This window comes from Eurypyga helias, unplaced genomic scaffold (genome assembly GCF_000690775.1).
Source record: "Eurypyga helias isolate BGI_N326 unplaced genomic scaffold, ASM69077v1 scaffold18885, whole genome shotgun sequence".
Classification (NCBI taxonomy): domain Eukaryota; kingdom Metazoa; phylum Chordata; class Aves; order Eurypygiformes; family Eurypygidae; genus Eurypyga; species Eurypyga helias.
In genome coordinates this window covers 1-24,185 of record NW_010253614.1, presented here as the reverse complement: position 1 = coordinate 24,185, position 24,185 = coordinate 1, and the positions used below count along the sequence as shown (strand labels likewise).

The window sequence follows — 24,185 nt, the reverse complement described above, 5'->3', positions numbered from 1 at the left end:
TTACAGCATTGATTGGAAGAAGTACCAGGAGACAAGAAGAAAAACACACTTAATCTTTTTTTCTCTTTTCCAACAGTGAAAAGATGCCTGCAAGGGGTCAAAGCTATCCTGCCCAAGGAGATAGCTGTACAGATGCTTGTCAAGTGGTACAACGCTTACAATGCTCCGGGGGGACCAAGCTATCACTCGGAATGGAATTTATTTGTAACATGTCTCATGAATATGATGGGTTACAACACAGAAAGACTGTCCTGGACACGCAATGTAAGTGATGTTTGTTTTCCTAGCTGTGCTGGATTCAGCCAGGAAAGAGTTAAACTAGCTTACGTTAACGCTACTGACAACTCTTCAAGTTTTAAAATGGTTAAAGAGATGCTGAAGTCAGAAATAGATGGTATCTTGCCTTAAATCACAAGGTGCCATCAAATCAATTCTGTATTTCTAAATTTCAGGTGTTCACTTCAGGCTGTGTTTATCATGAAATAGATTTATAAGGTACTTGCCACCAACTCTCTTGTCTTGAATAAAAATAGATCATGAAGATTTTACTCCATTTCATGACTGACACTGATGCATTAAGGATTTGATCCACCTAATCCATATTAAGAAGCCATCACAGTATATCTACATTGCTGGCATTAGCTCATCCGCAGGTTTTCCTACATCCTAGTAAAAACCAGATGTTAGGCAGTCAAACTGTGAAATCGGGCACCATACCCTAGAATAATTAGCTGTGTACAGAAAAATCTAATTGCAGTGTATGTTGTATATGAAAGGGAAGTCTAGAAGTACCCAAAGCAATGTCCTGTAATGCTTGGCCTGAGATCAGTGGTTCACTTACGCAACCTTGGGAATTTCAGTTCTGAGCTGCTGCTGATTGTTTTATTTCCTGCAGCTTGATTTTGAAGGATCACTTTCACCAGTTATTGCTCCAAAGAAGGCTAGACCATCAGAAACTGGGTCAGATGAAGTAAGAAATTGTTTTCTTTTATAAATAAGAGCCTTGGGGGGTTTATTGGGTTGGTTTGTTGGAGTTTTTTTTAAAGGCAAAGCAGAGCAAAAACTTGTACATCATCAAACAGCAAAGTGGATGAGTCTTATTATCTCATCCTGAGAGCTGTTGGGGTCCAGTTGTGCTATTAGTTTTTTGTGGGTTGATAGCCCAGTGAGCCCATGGGGTTAAAGACCACGATCTACGTGGAACAAAGACCAGAGAAATGAGTTCTCTTGCTGAAGGGGTATGTTCACTGTGATCCTCTGCCTCTCCTTCCTGTTTGGTCTAGGACTGGGAGTATCTCTTGAGCTCTGATTACCATAGGAATTTTGAGTCTCATCCTGTTGCCAAAGCTTTGCGACTGGACCCTCTGGAAGTTTCATCTCCGAAGGATGACTTTTTGCAGAGCCTTAGTTTGGATTCCTCAACCCTCTCCTGCTATTTTCTTTGTTCTTCATCTCATCTACGAGGAGCTCAAACTGAATAGTCTAATGGGAGAAGGGATTCGTTTGCTTGTTGTTCTTCTGGTCCAACTGGCCAGGTAAGCCCAAGTGACAGGTTGCAGATATTCTGTATCGTGCAGAGTCTCTTGATGATGAGTATGTGTTATCTTTATGGGGAATTTGGAGATTTCCTTCAAAGTCTGCTCCACTTTGCGTAACTAATGACTGTTTTACAAACTTACTGTCCTTAAAGATACTGACCATAGCAAATCCCTTTTAACATGGTTCTGGCCAATTCCCGACATCCGTGTGAATCACAAATCTTGGATGCTGCAGCTTGTGTTTTTTCTACTGTATTGTCACAGCTCAGCTCACGAGATGTGTCAAAAATTCTTGTTTCTTGTGGCATCTTCACTGCAGCCAGTGACTGCAGCTTCGTGTCTTCCACACCCCCGTTGTACATCTATAGCCTGCACGCATATAGACAGATACGTGGTTACATAAAAGGATCAATAAAATCTCCCCAGGTTGTATTTCCTATTTCTACCAAATTTTTGTTATGGCTCTAAATAGTAGCACCTCCTGTAGCTGGCTAAATGCTTCCCAGAAGTGGCATCCAGTCCCTAGCGCTGAAAAATTTGGCCTGTCCCCTATTCTATCATCTGTTCTAACCCCACCATGGAAGACTGCATGTCCTTTGAGGCTGGCAGTTGTATGCATTCACGCCTTGCAGAAAGCCCAGCGGGTTATCTAGCTTTAACACCTGGAATTTGGAGGCAACTGCGGTGACAGTGGTCCCATCACTCTGTGGGACAAAGCAGAATGTCTCCTGCGGAGAAATGCCCTGGGGGGGGAAACAAAATGTAGAGATTCATTCCTTAGGGAATGGGTAATGCCCATGAGTGGGCTTGGTTGAGGAAGTTGGAACTTCCCTCCTTGTATCTTGTACACAAACGTGAAGAAAATCAACAGAAAATGTCACAGAAATGCAGGAAGGTGAAGTGGTTCCCCCCCTCTAATGTGATTCATCCCTCTCTCATTCTAGGGACTTAAAACTTGATGCTTATATAGATTATTACTACAGAGACTATCCAGCCCTTGTAAAAACCTCCAGACAGACTTGCATAATTGATCAAGGTGAGTGTAAGGCTTTGCCAAGCCGGATACTCAGTGATAGTAGTGTGCAAACCATCTCTTCTAGTGAGCATGTTGTAACTCTTCCCCCCAGAGTTGGCCAGGACTTAACCCAATATGCAAAACTTGGTGCTGAGGTTCCCTTCTTCTTTTGTCCTCCTAAGGAGACTGGAGTGATATCAGCACAGTGCGAGCTGGTGCCTCTGGTCCAGTGCCTCATGGATTTGGGAGGGAATGATGGTTTCATTCTGGCAAACTCCCAGTTTAGGCTGAGAAATCTTAGCATGACAGCTGTGAAAAAGGGTAGGGAGATGTGCCTCTCATGGAAAGTATTGCTCGGCTGGCAGGCTCTCGGTTTATGCTTCATAAAAGCTAAATCAGAGCTAAAACTACCAAACTTAAAATAAGGTCATATTGCCTGTGCATCTGTTTAGTGACCTACCAGCTGAAATTTACTACTTATTTAAGGTAAACTACTGTTTCTCCTGGTCAAAAAACCAATCTGCTAGAGTTGGTCGGGCTTTGCTACTCATGTCTGTGGATGGGGAAGGCAGAGAGGTTATGGCTAGGTTGTCCTCTCACTTAAGCAATTTACAACTCTTGAATTACAAGAGTCCTCCAGTGAGGTTTTTGAGAATTACTCATTATACTTACTTCATTTTACCATGGGCTGAGATAATTTTTGTTCTTGAAGGACAGGTAGGGGTCAAGTTTCATTATTCTCTAGCTTTGAACTTCCATCTAACAGGAGGGAGATGTGATCTGTAACATTTTGGGGAAATAGTTTTGGGGAAGTACTGTAATTTTGTTGTTAAAAGAAGTACCATAGGGCTTGCTTTGGGAATAACAGAGAATTTTTGTGCACTTGCCACGAACTCGGTGTCATTGCTGTTTGTATGATTTAAGTCCAAACAGGTTTCATGCACCATCCCTCATTTTTTTCTGCTGAGCCTCCGAGTATCTTTCAGTGGCTGAGTTCCTGTCTGAAGGGAGAAGGAGTGCAGCCTTATCCTTACTTACCAGGCATCTGTGAAAGGAGCAAACTGGTCATACTGGTACGTGCTTTGGCAGAAAGGAGGTGGTTTATTCTGTCAGCATGGCAGCACTGTGCCCCAGCCGCTTAATTTTCTGCAAGGGAAGCGTCCCCAGCGGGAAGTTAAATAACAGAGGGTTTAACCGTACAGTGGGGAGCAATGGGGGCGGGCTGGAGCGGAGCAGTAGCTGTACTGGAGGGGTGTTGAGCCTGTAATAAATAACTCTACAGCACAGTTATAACTATTTTAGAGCAGTTACTTATCTCTCAAGTTTGACTCTGGAGACTTAAGCATCTCCCAGTGTTGCTGCTCAGTCCTAAGGTTCCTCATCTGTCTGCATGAAACTATTGAATATCCCCTGCAACATTAAAGCTATTTTTTAAAAAAGTAGATGTATACTGCAGTGTCAGCCTCTCCACTGGCTGAATAATATGTGTTTAGCAGAGAGAAATCCCTGCGAGTCCCATCTTCTCTTGTGTTACTGAAGGGTGTGGATGGGTTTTGGGGTGGGAGGAGGTAGTTGAGGTTGGGAAGGAGAGCTCATGAGTGCAGAGCCAGGAGCCTTATGCTTCACTGCTTATATGTTGTGTTTTTTTTGTGGTTTGCAGCAGTGGCATCTGCAGACTAATAATGTAACTTGATGTTAACTGTATTTTGTGAGTGAGAATTTCCCCAGCTTTCTTCCTGGGCATGTATCAACACAAATTCAGTCGCATGAGTAGTTGTAAGCACTGATGTTATCTCTTGGTCAGCCTTGCTCACTTAGTCACAGAGCATTTATGGAGAAAGCCTGCTGATATGGGGTTTGGAGCGGAGGTCGGAGCTGGCATGTCCATGTGCATCTTACAGGGAAATCTGAATGAAAACCAGAGTGTTTTTCCCTGTGACTTTTGCCTTTGGCGTGCCAGCTCATCTGGCAGTATCAAAAAGCAAATACGGTGACATTTCACTTTGATTTTCTTGGGTAGACGGCTGAAGTGGACTCTGCTTTGAACAGGGAACGACTTTCCACTTGGAGCCTCCACAGAGTAACCGATATTCAGGATGTGGAGGAACCTGAGTGAGAAGTGATGTCTGTAGAGGATGTGTGTGTTTTGCAGGAGAAATTAAATGAAATGTGAGAAACATGGGAAGGATGGCTAGGAACTTGTTTTTTCTGTTTAGAAGATCTTTTTACCTTTAAAATAATAATTATTGTAAGTTAGTTAATTGTTTCAGGATTTACTTTTTTTTTGAATTTCAAGATAGAAACCTAAAGCGTCAAACTTTATTACTTGCTTCAGCTGTTTCAATCTCCTTTTATTAACAGTGTTTTCACAATAAACTTGTCCCACTGTTAAAGTTATCTTCCGCCTGTTTTGACAGGCAGCACAGCAATAGCTGCACGCCGAGTGACTTTGTATTACGCTGTCTCTTTCCTCTCCAGAGCGTGGCTCTCTACATTCGTGGTGATGAGGGCGCCGTATCTAACGAAGCCTCCCGTTATTTGTACAAGATTACATCAGGTAATGAGGCTTTGATGCCATCCTAGTGTCTCCCAGTGTTTTTACGTGCTGTCCTTTGGCTTGGGGAATATGGAAATAACATGGCCCTGTCTTTCCCAGGACAACGAAAACAGCAAATGGAACAGGATGACAATCGGTATGGGGTTTCTTTAGTATTTGACACTCTGCAGTTTATTACTTTCTGCTGCGTTTTTGGACAAGCTTTTATTGTCTTCTCCTTTAATTTACAGCTGTAGTTTCAGACACAGCACATCTGTTTCCAGCCTGGCTGAAAAGTTAGTTGTTTGGATGACTAATGTTGGTAAGAGCAGCTTTCATCATTGTGCAAAATGGGAACGCTCGTAAGAGCGAGCCTTGTGCTCGCGTAACATGAAATACACTTTTATCTAGTTTCTTTCTCCCTCGTTAATTTTAAGGTTTCACCTTAAGAGATCTGGAGACTCTCCCCTTTGGCGTAGCTCTTCCCATTAGAGATGCGATATATCACTGCCGAGAGCAGCCTGCCTCAGACTGGCCAGAAGCGGTTTGTCTGTTGATTGGGCGCCAGGATCTGTCCAAACAGGCGTGTGAAGGCAACCTGCAAAAGGGTAAATCTGTGAGTATGAGCATAAAATGGGTTTTGTGTTGCTGTCAATATAAAACGCATTTTAAACTTAATTTCGGCGTGCTGCTCAAAAGTTTTGCCTACAGAGCTGTTTGATGGCCTCTGAGTCCTTCTCCTCTCCGATACGACTGCACCTCTGGGAGGTGTTGGAGGGGTTTGGTACTCTGTCTGGAGACTCTGCCATCCAAACAGTGATGGCATGGGGAGTAGGAAGCGAACATTTGTCCGTCTGGCTTTTTCGTGGGTTGGCATAGCTGACATCTCCCTCTCTTGCTTTCCAAAATACACTTTTTATACATTTTTTCTTTCCTCCCCTCAGAAAGGGTTTAGTTATTTGTATCCTGAAGTAAATTGGGGAAAAAAAAGTGTGGTGTTTTTCTTTTAAACACTTTATTTTGATTGTAAGATGCTAGTGATTGCCACCGAGTTGTAGCTCACTTGAGTGCTGAGGAAGCCAAAACTCTGGAAAGCTGGCTAGTGGCACGCACAAAAGGACTTGGTAGCAGCAGTGAGATTGTCTGTAGCCTTTTCAGAAGTCGGGAAGAGGGACTCATAGTTTCAAGTACATCTTGGTCAAGATCCTTTTTGCTGGCTCAGCTTTGAAAGTCGTATTAAAATTACTCTTGACTTTTTAGAACGGAGGCTTTGTGACTAACCGCATATCCATAAAAGTTTATTTAAAAGAAATTCATTTAGGAGAAAAGAAAATGAACTCCACATTCAAATCTGCTGCCTCACCATTCACAAAAATCCATTTCATCTTCTGCTGGTGTTACAGCCCGACTGTAACAGTACTGAATCTTAAAATGATGATAAAAGTGATTTTATCACTTACTTTATAACAATGCCTCGAATGTATGTTACCTTAAAAGGCTAAAGTGATCTTCGAACACCAAATTGTTTGTCATTTCTCAGGAGGGCAGGGTGGAGTTTCCTGTTTCAAAACGGACGCCGGCTGTATGGGTGGTGCAGTTATGTATTGAGATTGCGTATTTATCAGAAGAAATTGGGTTTCATTCATCAGCTGTTCATTTACTTGCGCCTCTGGTGTCATGTGTTTCCAGTGAGCCTTAGGAAGACTCTGGGTTCGCTCTGGTCCGTGCCGTTCTGTGCCTTTCGGCTTGCTGAAACCCTGAGGTTTCAGGAAAAATGTCTGGTTGAGAGAGGGATGTGGGGTGTTTTATTCCTAGATTTAACATATCAATATTGTCAGCACTTGCCTTGTTTGGTTTTTTTGTTTGGTGTTTTTTTTTTTTTTAATTAATCTCTCACATGTGAAAGATGGAAAAGAAAGAGGAATATGCTGGCTCACTTTAAGGTCAGTGTCCAGATTATTTTGTTAGATCCTGAGGAAACAACATTCTGCAGGAAAGCTTATTTCTGTAGAGCTTATTTCTGTAGAGAATGAACCATGCTTTGGTGCAGGGTGACAGCCTTGTCTCTTTATTTTCATAGGTAGCTTGTTTTTTTCCAAGGTTGTAGGGCAAGAACCCAAACTAAAGCCCTAATTCATGAAAACATCAGTGATGAGAACCATAAAGCAGGCTCCCGAACAAGATACATGGAACAGCAGCTCTGGTTGAGGGACAGTAGGTAGTGGCACTTTTAAAAGCAGGTTGTCACCAGAGAGCTGTGTCTGTTCCTTCCGGATTTTAACCTCTGGTTTACTACACATCAAAATGCTCATCTGGCTTTGTTTTTCACTGCTGAACTTATGGTATTTTTTCATGGCTGTCATAGGTAATTGTGTAGGCGGGGAGGGGAAAGCCCTTTCCTACCACTGCTCTGAAACACGATAGCATTTTGCAAGGAAGAGATCTATTTATATGTCACCTCTTCAAGCTCCCACTTGTTGCCCCTTGCTCAACAGCCTTGGTTATGTCTTTGATATATTTGAGATGTCATCTCCTCCCGCCTTGATGGGTATTTATCCCGTTTAGGTGTGCAGAAACAGTCGGTTATGATGTTCAGAACTCCTTGAGGCCTCCTAAATGAGTGTGAGGAGCAGGTGAGCAGTGAGGCTCGTGACTGCATGCAGCTCTGTCCGTTCTTTTTACGGCCCAATCTCGGTGCAGGTGCATCCAGGTTGTGGTGCCAGGGTTTGCCAGCTTTCTGAGCGTTAGCCATACCCATGTGCACCACTGGAACTCATTTCTTCCCTCTCTCTTTCCCTTGCAGTCTGTGGGCCCGGTGCTGTCCTCCGATATTCCCTCTGGAACCGAGTCGGAAGAGGATGAGGATGGCATGAATGACATGAACGAGGAAGTGATGTCGTTGATATGGAGTGAGGATCTGAGGGTGCAGGAAGTGCGCCGGCTCCTTCAGAGTGCCCGCCCTGTACGTGTCAACGTGGTGCAGATGCCAGAAGCTAGTGACCACGAATACATAGAAGAGAAGGAAAACCGGTAACGACTGCCTCCGTTTCTAGCAGCGATTCTTTAGCGTTTCACCCTGGTGAGAAATGGTGTGAATGTTTTTGGTGGCTTAAAGTTACACAGGTCTAACCTGACATTCAGTCTGAACATTGAAGTAGGCAGGCATGCGTGAAGGACACGTAGAAGAGGCTTGGATTTCATAATCCAAGTCTTTGAAGCTCAGTGTAGGGCAAAACTCTGCTGTAGTTGAGTTGGAGCGCTCTCCAGCTTGGAGCAGCAGGTGGGAAAGGGTGTTAGTTTGAACCCCAAACAGCATGCTGAGAGCAGTTAGGGTTTGAAAGCAGATTATAGCTCTTTTTTCCCCACCTAAAAAGTGTGAAATATAAGCTGAACCTTATTTTTTTTCCACCTAAGTAGTGTGAGATACGAACAGGACCTATGCTGTGGAGAAAACGCCTCTGCAGAGAACAAAGCATTGTCTATCCCCTGCCTAAAATTGGGGAGCCCTTCATTCCAGGCTGATCATGGGTCTAAGCAAGGTTTGACTCAGAGGACCTAATTAATTCTATAGAAAGCAAATTCACTGTCCCATCCCTCTCTCTTTTGAAACCTATTTGAGATGTTGTATGCCCAGTGGCCTCACTAGTGTCCCTGACCCTCTGTGTTATTCACTTATTTTGGGGGTGATAAAAATGTTTTCTTTAAAAAAAACAAAAGAGAAAAGCAAACCTCAGAACATCATTAACATACAAAACACTCTACAGAAGTAGGAAGCTAAAGGAATGCATCGAATTACTGTCTGACCTAACAAGCTGAGTAATCTAACAAGTCTAGAAAGTATTTCCAGAGTAAATTGTAGAGAACTGTGGTCAGCATTCTTGGAAGCGCATCTTTAATACTGCACACAGGTTACTACTAGATGTGCTCGCTAGTCATAGCAAGATCCCGTACGGCAGTCGCCTTTGTTCTGCTTTCTCCTTTCACCTCGTTTCTGATACGGCTGCTGAATTGTCCGTAGCACAGATTTCTTCAGCTGGCACCTAGCTTAAAGGGAAAAGAGAGACAAGTTTCAACATGATGTCAGCTAAAGCTCATCTTTGAGTTTAATCTTGTAGGGGCCAAAGATGTGGTTCAAAGGTTTAGCCTACTCAAGAAAATTTGGCTAGACAGTCAAGAAAAACAGCCTGCCCAGTGCCTGTTGTCTGTAGGTTTATTTTCTATCCTGTTTATGGAAAAACTTCCTGTATTAAGCAGCTGTCTTGGGTTTTCTGTCATCCCCCCCAACAGGCTGTTACAGCTGTGCCAGCGGACCATGGCACTACCCGTCGGACGAGGAATGTTCACTTTGTTCTCCTATCACCCTGTTCCAACGGAGCAGTTGCCCATCCCTAAGCTGAATCTAACTGGTACGTTGGTCGGAGTTTCGGTTGTTACCACATTTCTTCTGGAACCTCTTGTAATGTTTATAGCATCTTCTGCGTCTCTCTACAAAGAGTTCCATAGCTTAAGTGTGCTTTTTGTGAAGAAGTTGCTCTTTTTGTTTTGCATCTGTGGCCTGCTAGCTTGTCGTGAGGCTGATGTGGTTATCTTAACGCTGAGACCTCAGATCAGGCGTGGCGTGAGTGGCAGAGTGAAATAACTTGGGGCTGAGCAGCGTCGGTGTCGTATAGGACACCTACTGCCAAACCCACGTCCCCAGTTTATGTACCGCACTGTGCTTCTGTCTTCTGACATGCCTGAAGATACCCAAGGCTGTCTTCACATCAGCAGAACCTTGCATGCTGTCATTTTGTTCACTCGGCACCCTGCTGAGTTGGGAGCTGTTTGGATTCACCTAATTGCTTTTAACGATTCTGTCGTGGGCAGGCCGTGCTCCTCCTAGGAATACCACTGTTGATCTCAACAGTGGGAACATCGATGTGCCTCCCAACATGGCTTGCTGGGCCAGCTTTCACAACGGCGTTGCTGCCGGCCTGAAGATAGCACCCGCTTCACAGATAGACTCTGCTTGGATTGTCTATAACAAGCCCAAAATTGCCGAACTAGCGAACGAATATGCGGGCTTCCTCATGGCTCTGGGCCTCAACGGGCATCTCACGAAACTTGCAACGCTCAACATACACGACTACTTGACAAAGGTGAGGCCTTCTTTCAGAAGGAACAGGTAGAATTTTCCGTAGGACTTGAATTCTTTAAACAAATCAAGGCAGAAAAGTCAACAGGTTTCTCTGAAACACGTGAACTGGAAGTTTTCTGGTGCTGGAACGTATCGGAGTTGCTTTGTTGCTGTTGGTAATGCAGGACTTTATTTCTGTTTAGCAGACTTTCAGCAGTTTCATCACTAAAGCTTTCCATATGGGGCTAGGGGAATGGAACACCAGGACAAGCGTTTTCCCTTCACTGAACACATCTGCTTCTTTCATTTGCTGGTATTTGTTTCCTTTCTCAGGGCCATGAGATGACAAGTATCGGGCTGTTGCTTGGTGTTTCCGCAGCCAAGTTGGGCACAATGGATATGGGCATCACGCGCCTCCTGAGCATCCACATACCTGCCCTCCTGCCGCCGACTTCAACGGAGCTGGATGTCCCCCACAACGTGCAGGTGGCCGCCGTGATCGGAATCGGCCTTGTCTATCAGGGCACTGCTCACAGGCACACGGCTGAGGTTCTGCTGGCGGAAATAGGTAGGTGCCAACACTGGGGTAGAAAAATGGGATGGGGACTGGGAGAATCACAGCGTGGGAGTGATTTGTACCATGCGTCATGGAGCTAAGAATTTTAACTATACATCTGCCACCACAGTATTCACCTCTCGTTTTCCAAACCCCATCTTCTGTTTTCAGAGGAACAGAAGTTCCTGTGAACTGTGTATTTGTGTAGCGTAGAACAACCGTTGAATTTACTACAGGAAATGTACCAGCATCAGCTCTGGTCCTACGTACTTTTTCCATCTGGGAATTTTGTCTGATGAGAGCTGGTCTGGGGTTGCCAGCTCCTTGATGAAAGGACTGCTGGAACGACACGTTCCTCCTGACCTGGATGTCGTTATCTGCGGAGATCCCGGCCCTCCGCAGCGTTTGAGTGGCTCAATTGCACGCTGTGTGCCCCATGTATCTGATGGGTCCTGGGAGATGAAGGGTGAACTCCGTTTGGAGGGGTTTGCTGTTTGGAATGGCTGAGTTAAGTGACTGTTATTTGTAATTCTGCTGAGAACTTTCCTGACTTTCTTGAGAAGGGGCAGGTTGTTTTATTTCTCAATTTATTAGGAATATTAAAAAATTAATGTCACTGTTTTTCTCCAGGACGCCCCCCTGGACCGGAGATGGAGTACTGCACAGACAGAGAGTCCTATTCACTGGCGTCTGGGCTAGCCTTAGGCATGGTTTGCCTGGGGGTAAGTGCTTCTTGTTGATTATGGTTTATAGAAGACCCGTTATATATCGGGATGGGGGTGATAAGAGCTGTCTCGACCTTCACTCCCAGCTGCCTTTGGCCAAAGGCATCTTTTTCCTCATATAGGAAGGCACTTCCATGTGATTTCTTCCCTTCATTCCTTAGCATGGCAGTAATTTGATAGGCATGTCAGACCTCAACGTTCCCGAGCAGCTTTACCAGTACATGGTTGGGGGGCACAGGCGATTCCAAGCAGCAATGCACAGAGAGAAGCACAAGTCTCCCAGTTACCAAATCAAGGTACGTGTTGATGGGTTTTCGCTCGTTTAAGCTGAAAACAACAGCTTAGGACTCAGAGAGGGATGTTTCTGGATGCAGTGAGGGACTTAGAATGCCATCCCTGCGGGCATTCATCCCTAGTCAGCTGGTCCCAAAGTAAGCATTGTGTTTTCACAGGAGGGAGACACCATCAACGTGGACGTTACTTGTCCAGGTGCCACGCTGGCACTTGCTATGATCTACCTAAAGACTAACAACAGGTCAGTTACCCTTGGAATTGCTCAGGCGTTTCTCTGTGACTTGCGAGAGAGTTTAAGCTGCTGTAACTTTGGCCCTCCGCTCTGTGGCTTACTGAACCTCGTGCTGAAGTACCATCTGGAAACCCCCTTCCTTCCCTGTGTCCTGCAGATCCATTGCTGATTGGCTTCAAGCACCGGATACCATGTATTTGCTGGACTTTGTAAAACCAGAGTTCCTTTTATTGAGGGTGAGATTCTCTCTTTTGATTCTCTGCGGTTCTGTGTGCATCTGGTACACTAAAAAATACCGCTAGTGTTTGTGTTGTTTTTTTTTTTTTTCTTCCTCATGTTTTGGCTTTCTTGCTTTTTTGTTTTTAGACCTTGGCTCGATGCCTGATTTTGTGGGATGACATCTTGCCCAATTCCAAGTGGGTTAATAGCAACGTGCCTCAAGTATGTATTTACACCGAATGCCTTTACTTCCCAATTTTACATCTCGTTGGGTTGTTCCGCCTGTGAATGTTTCCTTAGTCCTGTGAGCTGCGCAAGAAAACGAGCATTAATTGTGTTTGTCTGGCGGAGATGATGGTTCCAGCGGATTCCTGGACTCTTATGGGAGTTCTGGGGATTCCCATTCCCTCATGCTAGAGGGTTATTACAAATAACTTGGATATTTATCAGAAATACAGGATGCTGCTGGTCTGCACAGCCTCTTGAGGCCGTATCCTGTTCTGTTTTCTCTCCTGTTTGGGTACGTGCAGTAACATCATGCTTCTGACACTGTCTTGCTGTCATTTTAGAGATCTTTAAGGCACCAGATCCAGGAGCACTGAAAGGTGTCCCTCTTGGATCACAAGTACAAGGGAGCAATAGCACGTGGAATTAAACCCAGCTTTTATATACCTGTGAAACCGAAATGTTCTGGATTGCTTATGAACCCTCTGTGCCCAGAGTTTCCATTAATTAAGCGGTTTCCCCTGCGTTAATTTTTCTCTCATGCTTTTTGTAGATCATAAGAGAGAACAGCGTGTCTCTAAGTGCCACAGAGCTGCCTTCGTCTGAAGACCTGAGTTTAGAAACGCTGGCGTAAGTGAAAAATCCCTCTTCTGAACTGTGCGGCTGAACTCTTTACAGAGATGGCAGCGTGCAAAAAAAATCTCTCCCTTGGTTTTTACGGAATTGTATTCTCAGCTTTCTGTAAAGGATAAGTCTCGCTCTTTCCAATTTTCCTCTTTTTTTGAATTATAAAGAAGTTTGTGATGCATGTTCAGATGAGGAAAATAGAAATATGTAGTCATGTCCTGTTGATGTTGCTTATTAGGCAAGCCCACGTCTACATCATCGCCGGAGCGTGTTTGTCACTGGGATTTCGGTTTGCTGGTTCAGAAAATCTGGCGGCATTTAAGTGCTTGGTAAGAGCTTTTTACTTTTTTCCTTCGCTTTCTATAGAGCTGTAACTTATCTTTTTGTACCTATATTTAGTATGCATTTCTTTTCTTTCCAGTACAAGTATGCAACCGATTTCCTGAAGTGTTTGTCAGCACCAATAGCTTCAATAGTAAGTTATTCCTGGTTTTCTCAGTGAAAAGAAGGCTTCGTTGTGTAACGTACTTCGATTACCCTCACAAAAACCTTAATGGAAACAAAGCTATCTCTTTTACTTTTCTGTATTACAGGCTATTTAGACAGTGGGGCAGGGCTGTGAATCATTTCTGTTACAGACTTCGCTGATTCTCCGCTCTACCTCTTTCTGCGGAGTGTGGTTTTCGAGCTCTGGGCTAGAAAGCAGCGTATTCTATGATTCTATGTATTAGGCAGACCAGAAGCTCGCGTCTGACCGCTGAAGTGTAATAATTGCCTTCCCTATTCCCCCTGAAGACAGGTCACTATAATCTCGAAACGTGCTTGAGCGTCTTGCTGCTGTCCCTCGCCATGGTGATGGCTGGCTCTGGAAACCTGAAAGTCCTTCAGCTTTGCCGTTTCATGCACAAGAAGACCGGCGGAGAGATGAACTACGGGTTCCACCTGGCTCACCACATGGCTCTGGGGCTTCTCTTTTTGGGAGGTGGAAGGTAACTTGCCATTTCCAAAGACAGGTTTTGTTGTTCTTTCACCTCTCCTGCAAAAGCTGGAGCAGTGTGCAGGTTATTTGATTTGTTTTTTATAAAGACACCTTCTTTGCAAATTGAAGTCCTCTTGTCTTCTAGATACTTCATTACTTAAATGCTCCTTCCCTGGGACACCAAAGTACTTGAAATTCCTTTGCTAGTGGCCAATATTTGTTAGCAGGGAACTAATAGGTAATTTTTTCTACAGATACTCCCTGAGCACTTCGAATTCTTCCATCGCTGCTCTCCTTTGCGCTCTGTATCCTCACTTCCCTGTTCACAGCACGGATAATCGGTAAGGGTTTGCATTTCCTTCAGCTAAATTGTCTTACGGAAGAGGTTATCTAGAGGCAAATTATATGGGAGTTTTACCTAGGCACTCTGGAAAGGAATTTTTTTGAGGTGTTCTCCAAGAAAAATGGAAGACGAGAAGTGAAGATAGAAAATGATGGATATAAGCCTCATCCATTCCAGGCTGGATGAGGCTTGGAGCAACCTGGTCTAGTGGAAGCTGTCCCTGTCCACGACAGGGGGTGGGACTGGGTGGGCTTTAAGGTCCCTTCCAACCCAAACCATGCTGTGATTCTATGGTGGTGATCATTGAGGCAACGCAAACAGGTTTCCTGAGACTCTACACTGTTCTCCTGGGACGTGGCTGTTCCAGCTTGCTCAGCTGAAAAGATTTTCATGCCCAATCTGTCCGTTTAGGACTCTTAATCAGTTTTATTTAGATTTCATTAAGTCCTGTTCTGTTGGCTAACCCACACATGTTAAAAAATATATAAAACCTACATTACTACAGATTCCTCTTTAATCAGGCAAATTATATGGGAGTTTTACCTAGGCGCTCTGGAAAGGAATTTTTTTGAGGTGTTCTCCAAGAAAAATGGAAGACGAGAAGTGAAGATAGAAAATGATGGATATAAGCCTCATCCATTCCAGGCTGGATGAGGCTTGGAGCAACCTGGTCTAGTGGAAGCTGTCCCTGTCCACGACAGGGGGTGGGACTGGGTGGGCTTTAAGGTCCCTTCCAACCCAAACTATGCTGTGATTCTATGGTGGTGATCATTGAGGCAACGCAAACAGGTTTCCTGAGACTCTACACTGTTCTCCTGGGACGTGGCTGTTCCAGCTTGCTCAGCTGAAAAGATTTTCATGCCCAATCTGTCCGTTTAGGACTCTTAATCAGTTTTATTTAGATTTCATTAAGTCCTGTTCTGTTGGCTAACCCACACATGTTAAAAAAATATATAAAACCTACTACATTACTACAGATTCCTCTTTAATCAACAACTGTTTTGTTACTGAGCTGTGCGTAGGTTGGTATTTGGGGATTATTCCTTGCCTGTGCTGCATGGTGTCGAGCTCCTTATTTCCACACACAGGTACCACCTTCAGGCTCTGCGTCACTTGTACGTGCTGGCGGCGGAACCGAGGCTCTTAACGCCCGTTGATGTGGATTCCAACACTCCCTGCTACGCGCTGATTGAGGTGACCTACAAGGTAACGTGTCTGGGAGGCCGTAAGGAGCGGAGGCCATTGAGGGGGTGTGGGAGACTCCAGTACGCCGAAGGCACGCTGTTCTCATTGTTGTGGCCGGCAGCCTGGGGTTTGTTTTCAGGTTGTGGTGGGGGCGAGCCAAACTCTATGCAAATAATGGCAGGTTGGTACTCTGCCCACTCACACCTTGTGTGTGCTTTGGTGTCACCTTGAGAGCAGAATAAGGACAAATAAAAGGCACCACAAAGCCTTCAAACAGCCAAGTGCATGATGACTGACCCAGGGCTGTGGTTCTCTTTCTAGAGACTTTCAAAGGCACAGAGGTGCTTGGAACCTTTTAAAAACTGCCTGATTCTGCTGAAACTGGCAGCTTGGTGTTTCTCTTCAGTGCTTGCATTGCTGGAGTGGAGTCCTTCCCGCAGGATTTACTTTGTGTGGGCTTACGCGAGACGGGTGTCACTTGCGGGAGGACTGAAGGAAGGGTTTTGGGGATTTCCTGGGGAGAAGAGGTGCTGCGTGGATCCCTTGTGGCTCTAGCCAAGGGTTTGGCATGTTCATGGTATAGTTTACTTCTCAAACCTTCGGTTGAAGAGGGCCCGACACGCACTTGCTCCATCCATGGGAAATACGCCTTTAATTTAGGCTGATGTTTCCTGACACTAAAGGCAGCGCTAAGCTGTGTCGTTACCCAGAGCTTGGGAACAGAAACTGCCTGACTTCTGCCAATGGGCTGCTGCTGAGGTGCACGTTTTCTTTCTTTTCACACGAAAACAAGCTTTACTAATACGCGAATACTGGTGGCATTTTGCAGAGCACGCAGTGGTACGCGGAAGCCACTGAGAAACTCATGGCACCCATGCTTCTTCCAGAGCTTCACTTACTCAAGCAGGTAAAGGAAATCTCCAATTTAACGAGGAATTGGATTGCCCGGTTTGTGTCACAGTGTGAGAGCGGAGACACAGGGACTCTCCTTTGATCCTTTGTCCAACCTTAACTTCCCACAACGCTGGCCTATAGTAATGGCTCCCAAAGCAATTCCGTGGCTACAGAACACATGTTAAATCGTGCCAGGTGCTTCTCTTCGGTCTTGATTGTAACACTTTCGAGATCGGATGTAGCAGGGAGTTCCCTGTGCCTGAAAGCCTCACCGTGGGAGAGAAAAGCTGTGTGCTCTTCCTGAGTCTGCAGGTTGGGTGACACTATGAAAGGGCACATGTCCTTGTACGGGCCCAGAAAGAGCTGTAGGCTTAGGGAGAAAACTCTTAATATAATGATTCTGGTTATATCTAGTAATGAAAACTCTTATATTGACAGATCAAAGTGAAGGGACCGCGGTACTGGGAATTATTAATAGATCTGAGCAGGGGAACGAACCATCTAAAGTAAGTATTCTGTGTAACGCCTGACTGAGTAATGACCTTGGAGTAATATGTATATTTTTTTTTTTTAAACCTCCTGTACGTGTGACACCTATGGTTTGGAAAGAAGTCTGGTTTTTGATCGGTTCGCTGTTGTGCATTCGACAGCGCTTTAGGGTGAAGAAAGAAACTGCGTAGTCGGTTTCACCTATTGATGTGAGTAATTCATGCAAAAAAAACAGGGCAGGGGAAAACCTGATAGTAAAAACCGCAGATATTGGCAGCGGGATTGAGCGGTACCAGAAACCATCTCAACCCCATGGTTTTAGTTTAGTTTTGAGACGATGTGATGTCATGTTTCCCAGACTGTTGATACAGTGGTTGGCTAACTGTTACTGCTCTGTGAGATACCATTTTTCTCATGTTACGTGAAGTATACAAAGCGCTGCTTACTGCATGTTTAACTCGCTGTCGGGCAACTGTGAAAAACAGAAATCTTACCGGAATACAGTATCTGTGGGTAAAATTGTTCTCGTCTGTGCGCTTAACAGCCTGTAGCGACTCACCTCTGCGAGTAGGACCGAAGCAGCCAGCTGCGTCTTTCACCAGTAGCCTGGTTTTTCTAGTTACTGTTGAGATGAAATCAGGCACTACGATGGGCCGTGTCCGTAGAGATAACAGCCGGAGGTGGAGTGCAGAGCCCTCCAGACTGGGAGGCACAGCCTGGTTCACCCGCTGCACCGGAGCCTTTACCACACCAGGGCGCTTCTTGATCTGAAAGAGCTGCTGCGGCAGAAACCCGCGTGGCTGACCCAGGAGCTCGCTCGAGATGCTTTTGACTCTGTCGGCGCTCGCGTCTTGGTGCTTGTCAAGTCGTGTCCCCAGCCCTTTAAAACGCTAGAGACAGGGCTGACGGGGTTTTGGAGACAAATGCACGTGTGAGACATTATTTTCCCTGTCTTGCTACGTGTGAATTGCCGCCGCATTGTCATGCTAAGTAGTTAGTTTCAGTACAGATCATTCCGTTATTTTAAGGGTGCCCGGTGCCTACGGTTCACGGCGCAACCGATACTCTTCAGTCAGGTAAACGCACGGCTGCTGTGTAGTGGTGGAACTCCGTAGGCTTGGCCAGGAATAGCAGGGTTTTGGAGATGGTGGGGTGTTTTTTACACGTGGATACCAACTCACGTGGCTTTCCTTGGTGCTGGGAGCTCATCCTGGCAGAGTCTACCAGTAACCTGCAGCAGCTCCAGGAGGTTATATTCCTTATATCAGTAGGGCTCTTCCCTTCTTTGTTGCCGTTGCCTGCCACCGCATCCCTGTTTGATAGCAGTCTGCCCTGAAGATCCCGAGATTTCCGTGTATCTCGGGCAGGATTTAAATAACTGGGACAAAGCCTAGAAGGGGATATTCCCTCCTGTGAGCTCTTGGAGTTCCCATTCCCTCTGCAGGTCTGCCTTGTCATGTGTGTGTCCCAAAGCGAACACCGCTGTTGTGATTTCAGATCCATCCTTGCCAAGGGCGGTGTCCTGTACGTGAAGCTGCGCGCGGGGCAGCTCTCCTACAAGGAGGATCCCATGGGCTGGCGCAGTCTCCTGGCACAGACTGTTACTCACCGCAACTCCGAAGCTCGAGCGTTCAAGGTACGGCTCCCAAACTTTTTCCCACCAGGAATACCACCCCCGGAAAGGCTGAGGGAAGCGCGGCGGGCCGTGCCGTGTTAATTATTCCAGCAGCAAGCTCTGTCACAGGGTTATGAGTGCTGAAGCTACTTGCTTTGCTGGAGGGAAAGGAATTCTGGTGGCTTTCTCGGGGGATGCGATGAGCTCAGATCAGACACGGGTTTGCCCGTGATGGGCTTTATGTAGGTTACGGTGCTCTCGCTTGTGTGCTGGGGAAGAAAGGATGGGGTATAAATTTTCCTGTGAACCCAAAAAGTTCATTCCAAGTGTGTTGCTTTAATCTGTTCTGGTGTTTTTTTTTCCAGCCAGAAGCGATATCGGCTTTCACTTCTGATCCTGCTCTGTTTTCGTTCGCCGACTACTTCTGCAAACCGACTGCAGACATGGGCCAGGTATGACGCTTAGGCAGGAACTGGCGCTTTCCTTGAATAAAAGGCGGGCAAAACCTAGGATAAACTGAGGAACAAGCATCAGTCCTTCAAGTAGTGAGGACGGGGAATGTTCTGAGAGAAGTTTTGTAACACCAAGGTGTAAAAAAGCGACAGTTGTGCTCAACACAGGGCTCTACCCGGTGTCTTGAAGCATTTGGCTGAAGCCATTGCAGAAGGGTTAGAGTGTTTGGCGCTCTTTCTCCACACGAAACAACTTTAAGGGAGGAAGTAAAACAGATTTTAGCAACTCCAAGAACGAAAGGAAACTGTGTAGGGTTGGGAGCTGTCGTTAATTTACGTTGTGTCGTCGCCTGCGCGAACTTTAATGGAAGGAAACACGAGCCATGCAAGAACCTGAAGTAAACTGTATGTGGCGTGCGTGCTTTGGTAAACATGTCTCTCCTTTTTATCAGAAACAGGAAATCCTGGATCTCTTCTCCTCCATTCTTTATGAGTGTGTTACCCAGGAGAATCCAGAGATGCTGCCCACGTACATAGCGATAGATCAGGTGGAGTAAACACTCGTTTTGTCTTATTTCTAAAGCCGCGCTTTGGCCTAGTAGTATTGTTTGTTGTGCGCTTTTGTAAAGGACAGAAGGGAAAAGGAGAGGTATCGGTGAGCTTATGGGGGGGACAGCAGAGGTTTTTAAAAGCAAATTGGAAAAGAATTCAAGGTGATGAAAACCGAAATTGGAGGCTGGTGGGTTTTCTCAGTAGGTGCTCAAGGCAGCCAGGGTTTGAGGCTTCGTTTGCTTCACGATTACCACAGCGATGTTTTCTTTCCTCCTCCGGGTCACTTTCTCACCGTCGCTCTGTGTCTCCCCTCTGCTAGGCCGTGAGGAGATTAGAGAGAAGAGAGATGTCCGAGACGTTTGAGCTGTGGCAGATAAAGCTGGTGTTAGAATTTTTCAGCTCCAGGAGTCACCAGGAGAGGATGAGCAGGAATCCGAACCGAGGGCTCTTCATGAACTCCGAATTTCTGCCCGTGATGAAGTGCACTATCGACAACACTCTGGATCAGTGGCTTCAAGGTACGGAGGGGCCAACGTTAATCCTACGGCCTGTGTCTGGTGTGAAACACCTGGAAGGTTGTTTGCCAGGGAAAACGCTTTCCTGATACCGCACTGGGAGAGTTTGCCAGGAGCAAAAGCGAGGCATGGCTGCAGCAGGGTGGTCACAGGGAAACTGGAGAGGTGGAGACTCTTCCCAGTGGGATTTTTCTGTGGAAATGCCATTGTCTTGCCTTTCTGCTTCCTCCTTGAATTCCATCGGTGTCTCCTGTGTGTTGCAGCTGGAGGGGACGTCTCGCTGCACTCCTACCTTAGCAGGCAGCCCACGGAGGAATCGCAGCTGAGCATGCTGGCTTGCTTCCTTATTTACCACTCTGTCCCGACGCCAGGGCAGCTGGCAGCCGGAGGCTTGGAAGGTAAGGCTGGAGGGCGGGATGGCACGCTGAACTCGCACGGACACACGCTCCTGGGATCGGCCTTGCACACTGAACAGAGTGTATCCTGTGAGTTACAGGACAGCATGCATTTCCTCTGAAAGCTCTTCCATTGATTTCTAGTCTTTAGCGGTCTGGAATCTGGACAGGGAAGGCAGAGGCTTTATTCAGGAGTAAAGAAGTCAGAATTAGCCAGTGTAACAGACGTCTGGGCTTTTTCCTGACCTGGAAATGGTGATCTCACAGGCAACCAGATAAGACAGGCTGTAGCTGAGAAAATGTTCTTTTTGTTGGGCCAGCTTTATCCCAAATATCCTTTAAATCTCTTACCTGGAAGTACCTAGTCAGAGCGACCACCTCTTCTTTGAGATTTCCAGTAGTAATCCTTTGGGATCCAGGGAAATTTTGGGCCCTTGGACTTTTCTCCTGCCCACCGTCAGCCCAACCTGGGGGTTCACCAGCCCTCTGCTTGCCTGAGGTTTCTCCAGTTGCAATGGAAAAGCAGCTGGGCTTCAATTTGGGGAGCTCTGCGATTCCCAGGGGTGTGACATGAATGGAACCACCTCTGTGGGGAGAGGGATCTGGTGCTGGAGGGCTTCCCAGGGACCACAACCCCGGCCCGGGACATGGGTGGATTCCCGGGTGGGGCCCGGGAGTTGGGTGGCTTCCCGGGTGCCCTGGCCCGGGAGTTGGGTGGCTTCCCGGGAGGCTACAGCCCCCAGCCTGGGAGTTAGGTGCAGGCACCCTGAGGATACAGACTAGTGTCATGTCTTGGAGGTTTTCCAGTCGGGTGCCTGAATGTCTGCTTGGGTCATAAGGAAATCAGGGTTTTCTCTGTCCTCTTTACCTGTTCCAGTGCCTCTGGTCTGGGAGTTCCTGCCGTGTTAATTGAATTTGGGATTTCTCAACATTCTGTTATCAAAAACCTTACTTTTTAACCCACCTGGCAACAAAGCGGGTAGCAGCGAGCACATCCGACAGCCGTTACCGGGCAATCCTGACCCCAAGGCACGCTCACTGTCTGCCTTTCCTCCCTGCAGGAAGCACCAACTTCTCCGAGCTGCTCCTGAAGTTCAAGCGCTTGAACGTGCCGGTCCGCGCGTTGCTAAGGCTCGCTCCCCTGTTGCTCAGAAATCCGCAGTCGATGGTGCTGTAGCTCCGGTGGTGGTGGTGGTTCCATGCTTTTCGGGAGAACACCCAGGGGGAAATACACTTTGTTTTGTCATTTCTCGGACAGCGTGAGCTTCAAACATGCCCCCAGTGACTGTGGCCAGGAGTATTTATAAAGTGTCATGATGAATTACAGACTGTAAAAGCGACGTCGTAATAAATTTACTTTTGTAACTCATCGTTTACAGAATTTTTGCGCGGTGAATTCGGAAAAGGCCTTGCCTGGAGACCCTGCCATTTCCTTGGTTTTATAGCCCGTGGTGTACGTTAAGCCCCTTCCACGCGGCGCCGGCGGTAGGTGGCCGACTTGCCCTGGGGTGGGAAGGGAAAACACAAGCCACCTGTGCTTTTCGGGAACGGACAGCCCCTTTTGGTCTCGTTGGGGGCATTTCTGATTTCTTTACGTCTCCTAAAGGGCGCTGTGTTCCTCCTCCGTAAGCGTACGCGCTCCCTACGTATAAATCGCTCTGCTCGGACTCCTCTGCCCCAAACTCCTGCACTGTTTACATCTCTTTTTCTACTCTTTGTTCTGCAATTAGTCAGTGGCTGCTGAGAAAACACCTGCCTCCACCACGTTACGTTATGTCTGGGCAAGAACTGAAACTGCTTACGGGCACTTTAAATAATTGGCCACTCGGTTGTGTTTCCTTCACCTCTGCTGTGTTTCCCTGGAGCCTGGCTGGTTCCGTAGCCGTGCCGGGCAGGCCAGGCACTTCATTTTTCATAACGCAGGTGGAGTTACTCCAATAAAAGCAGCCGGAGGTTGAGGGATTATAACTCAGCAGCCAGAGCCAAGTTGTTGGACTCTGCTGCTTCTAAAGTTTCAAATTTGATCTTATTCTTGCACTGATCTTCCCTGTTGGGTTTTTTTTGTCCGAACCCTCAGGTAGGAGAGCCAAAGGATTTTAGGGAGGGGACAACCAGGCAGGGGGATTATGAAGAAAGCAGAAACAATTCACAAACCAGGAAGGACCTGAGCTCCAACTGTGAAAAGCCCTACCCCCTCCCCTTTTTTTCTGCTGTTCAGAGGTTGGATCTCATTCCCCATGTAGGACAGTCAGCGTTTTGTTTCAGAGGGGGGGTAATTCTTTAAGGAACCTGATGGACAGAGTTTGGGGCAGCTGCTTTGGAGCTGGAGCTCGGACGCCAGCCTCCCGGAGCTATCCTCTCGGAGTTGAGGGCTCTCCGTCTTGGCGACGGGAAGCGAGCGGATGGGTTTTCTCTCTGCTGTGTCAAGTGACCTGGGGCTGAGGGTGTCCTGCTGCTGGCTCCCGGGAAGCACAGGATGCTCGTGCGTGGAGCAGCCAGAGGAAATCGTGTCCTGTGGGAAGCTCCGCAGAGGGTCCTATTGCCGAGGCTTTGCATTCCAGGTTTTGGAGATGGAGCACCTCTCAGACAGCTGCAGCCCGGAAGCATCGCAGTTTAGTTCATTTTTAAACAAAAAATAACAAATCCACTTTATGCGAATTAAATAAAGCCTTTATGGAAAAGCCCACTCCTGCTGCTGAGACCTCCAGCCCCGCGCGCTCGGCCCTTCCTTCCCCTGGGCCAGCGTGCCTCCTCCCGTGGTGCAGCGTGGGGAAGCTGGTTTTCCTTCCGTCTGTTTTTAGCCCCCACCCACGAGCAGAAGGAATCGCGCATGTTTAGCTCTGCTGCTTTTCTGCCCCGTGTACGCTGCGGGGGAAGGTGCAAACGCTGGATTTGGAGTGGAAATGCTTGAGAAATCCCAACTGAAGGTGGGAAAAAAGCATCTTCCTGGATAAACGGGGTCCTGTCCCGCGCTCGGGGGAGTTTGAAGATGCGTTTGGCCACAAACAGCCCCAAAAAAGTGAAATGCTTTCAGCAAGCCCCTGCAAGGAGGTGCAAAGCCCAGCTTCCCTGGGGCTGGAGGGGAGGCATCTCCCCGCGCAGCTGGGGTGCTCACGGGTCCAGCCCAACTCCGGGAGCACGAGGAGGTGGCTCTACCTCCTCAGCAGCACCCCGCTCTGGCCTGGGGGGGCTGGGAAGGAGAGCGTGTGGGTGTTGGAGCCTCTCGAGCTGCACGAAGTCAAGAGCCGAGAGGCTTCCTGTTTCCTTTTTTGAGCTCGAACAGAATTTGAAAGCAGCCGCCACCGCGACCTGGACCAATGATCTGGGCAGAGCGACGGGGGAGTTTCGGCTCGGGGTGCCTGGCGCCCGTTACGAATGCCAGCTTCGCTCTCCCAGCCCCACGTGGAGCCAGGGGGTCTGTCTCGACCCCCAGGCCCCCCCAACTTGCCAGGGTAAGATGCTATTTATTGCTGTGGGCCAGGCTTTGCGGTTTAAAACACTGGTTCCTTTAGCTGCTGGCTGGGAATGCCAAAAACCCTTTTGTCCTGCTCGGGCTGTGGGTTGCTTGGGCCGGGTGCTCGCGGGATCAATATTTTCAATTTTTGCAGGTTTAAACCGCAGGCATTGGCTGCTGGTTGGGTTTGGGGCTTTGCCTTGTACTGCTCCAGGTCCCTGAGGACCTG

The 24,185-nt window shown here is 47.1% G+C and overlaps 1 protein-coding gene across 1 annotated transcript in view; it reads left to right on the top strand.

The window, feature by feature from the left end:
• Positions 1–21,679, top strand: part of LOC104510468 (anaphase-promoting complex subunit 1-like) — a 29,836-nt gene extending 8,157 nt beyond the window's left edge. Inside the window, 33 exon segments of the mRNA XM_010152726.1 lie at positions 77–264; positions 896–970; positions 1,284–1,426; positions 1,428–1,535; positions 2,483–2,574; positions 3,478–3,626; positions 5,032–5,110; positions 5,210–5,246; positions 5,341–5,411; positions 5,527–5,705; positions 7,893–8,119; positions 9,377–9,495; positions 9,956–10,227; positions 10,539–10,773; positions 11,392–11,483; positions 11,648–11,782; positions 11,939–12,021; positions 12,170–12,248; positions 12,379–12,453; positions 13,010–13,086; positions 13,322–13,412; positions 13,505–13,558; positions 13,879–14,072; positions 14,317–14,403; positions 15,494–15,611; positions 16,420–16,497; positions 16,923–16,990; positions 18,471–18,609; positions 18,954–19,040; positions 19,493–19,588; positions 19,912–20,110; positions 20,371–20,505; positions 21,564–21,679. Coding sequence (XP_010151028.1) covers positions 77–264; positions 896–970; positions 1,284–1,426; positions 1,428–1,535; positions 2,483–2,574; positions 3,478–3,626; positions 5,032–5,110; positions 5,210–5,246; positions 5,341–5,411; positions 5,527–5,705; positions 7,893–8,119; positions 9,377–9,495; positions 9,956–10,227; positions 10,539–10,773; positions 11,392–11,483; positions 11,648–11,782; positions 11,939–12,021; positions 12,170–12,248; positions 12,379–12,453; positions 13,010–13,086; positions 13,322–13,412; positions 13,505–13,558; positions 13,879–14,072; positions 14,317–14,403; positions 15,494–15,611; positions 16,420–16,497; positions 16,923–16,990; positions 18,471–18,609; positions 18,954–19,040; positions 19,493–19,588; positions 19,912–20,110; positions 20,371–20,505; positions 21,564–21,679 — 3,977 coding nt within the window.
• Positions 21,680–24,185: the final 2,506 nt, after the last annotated feature.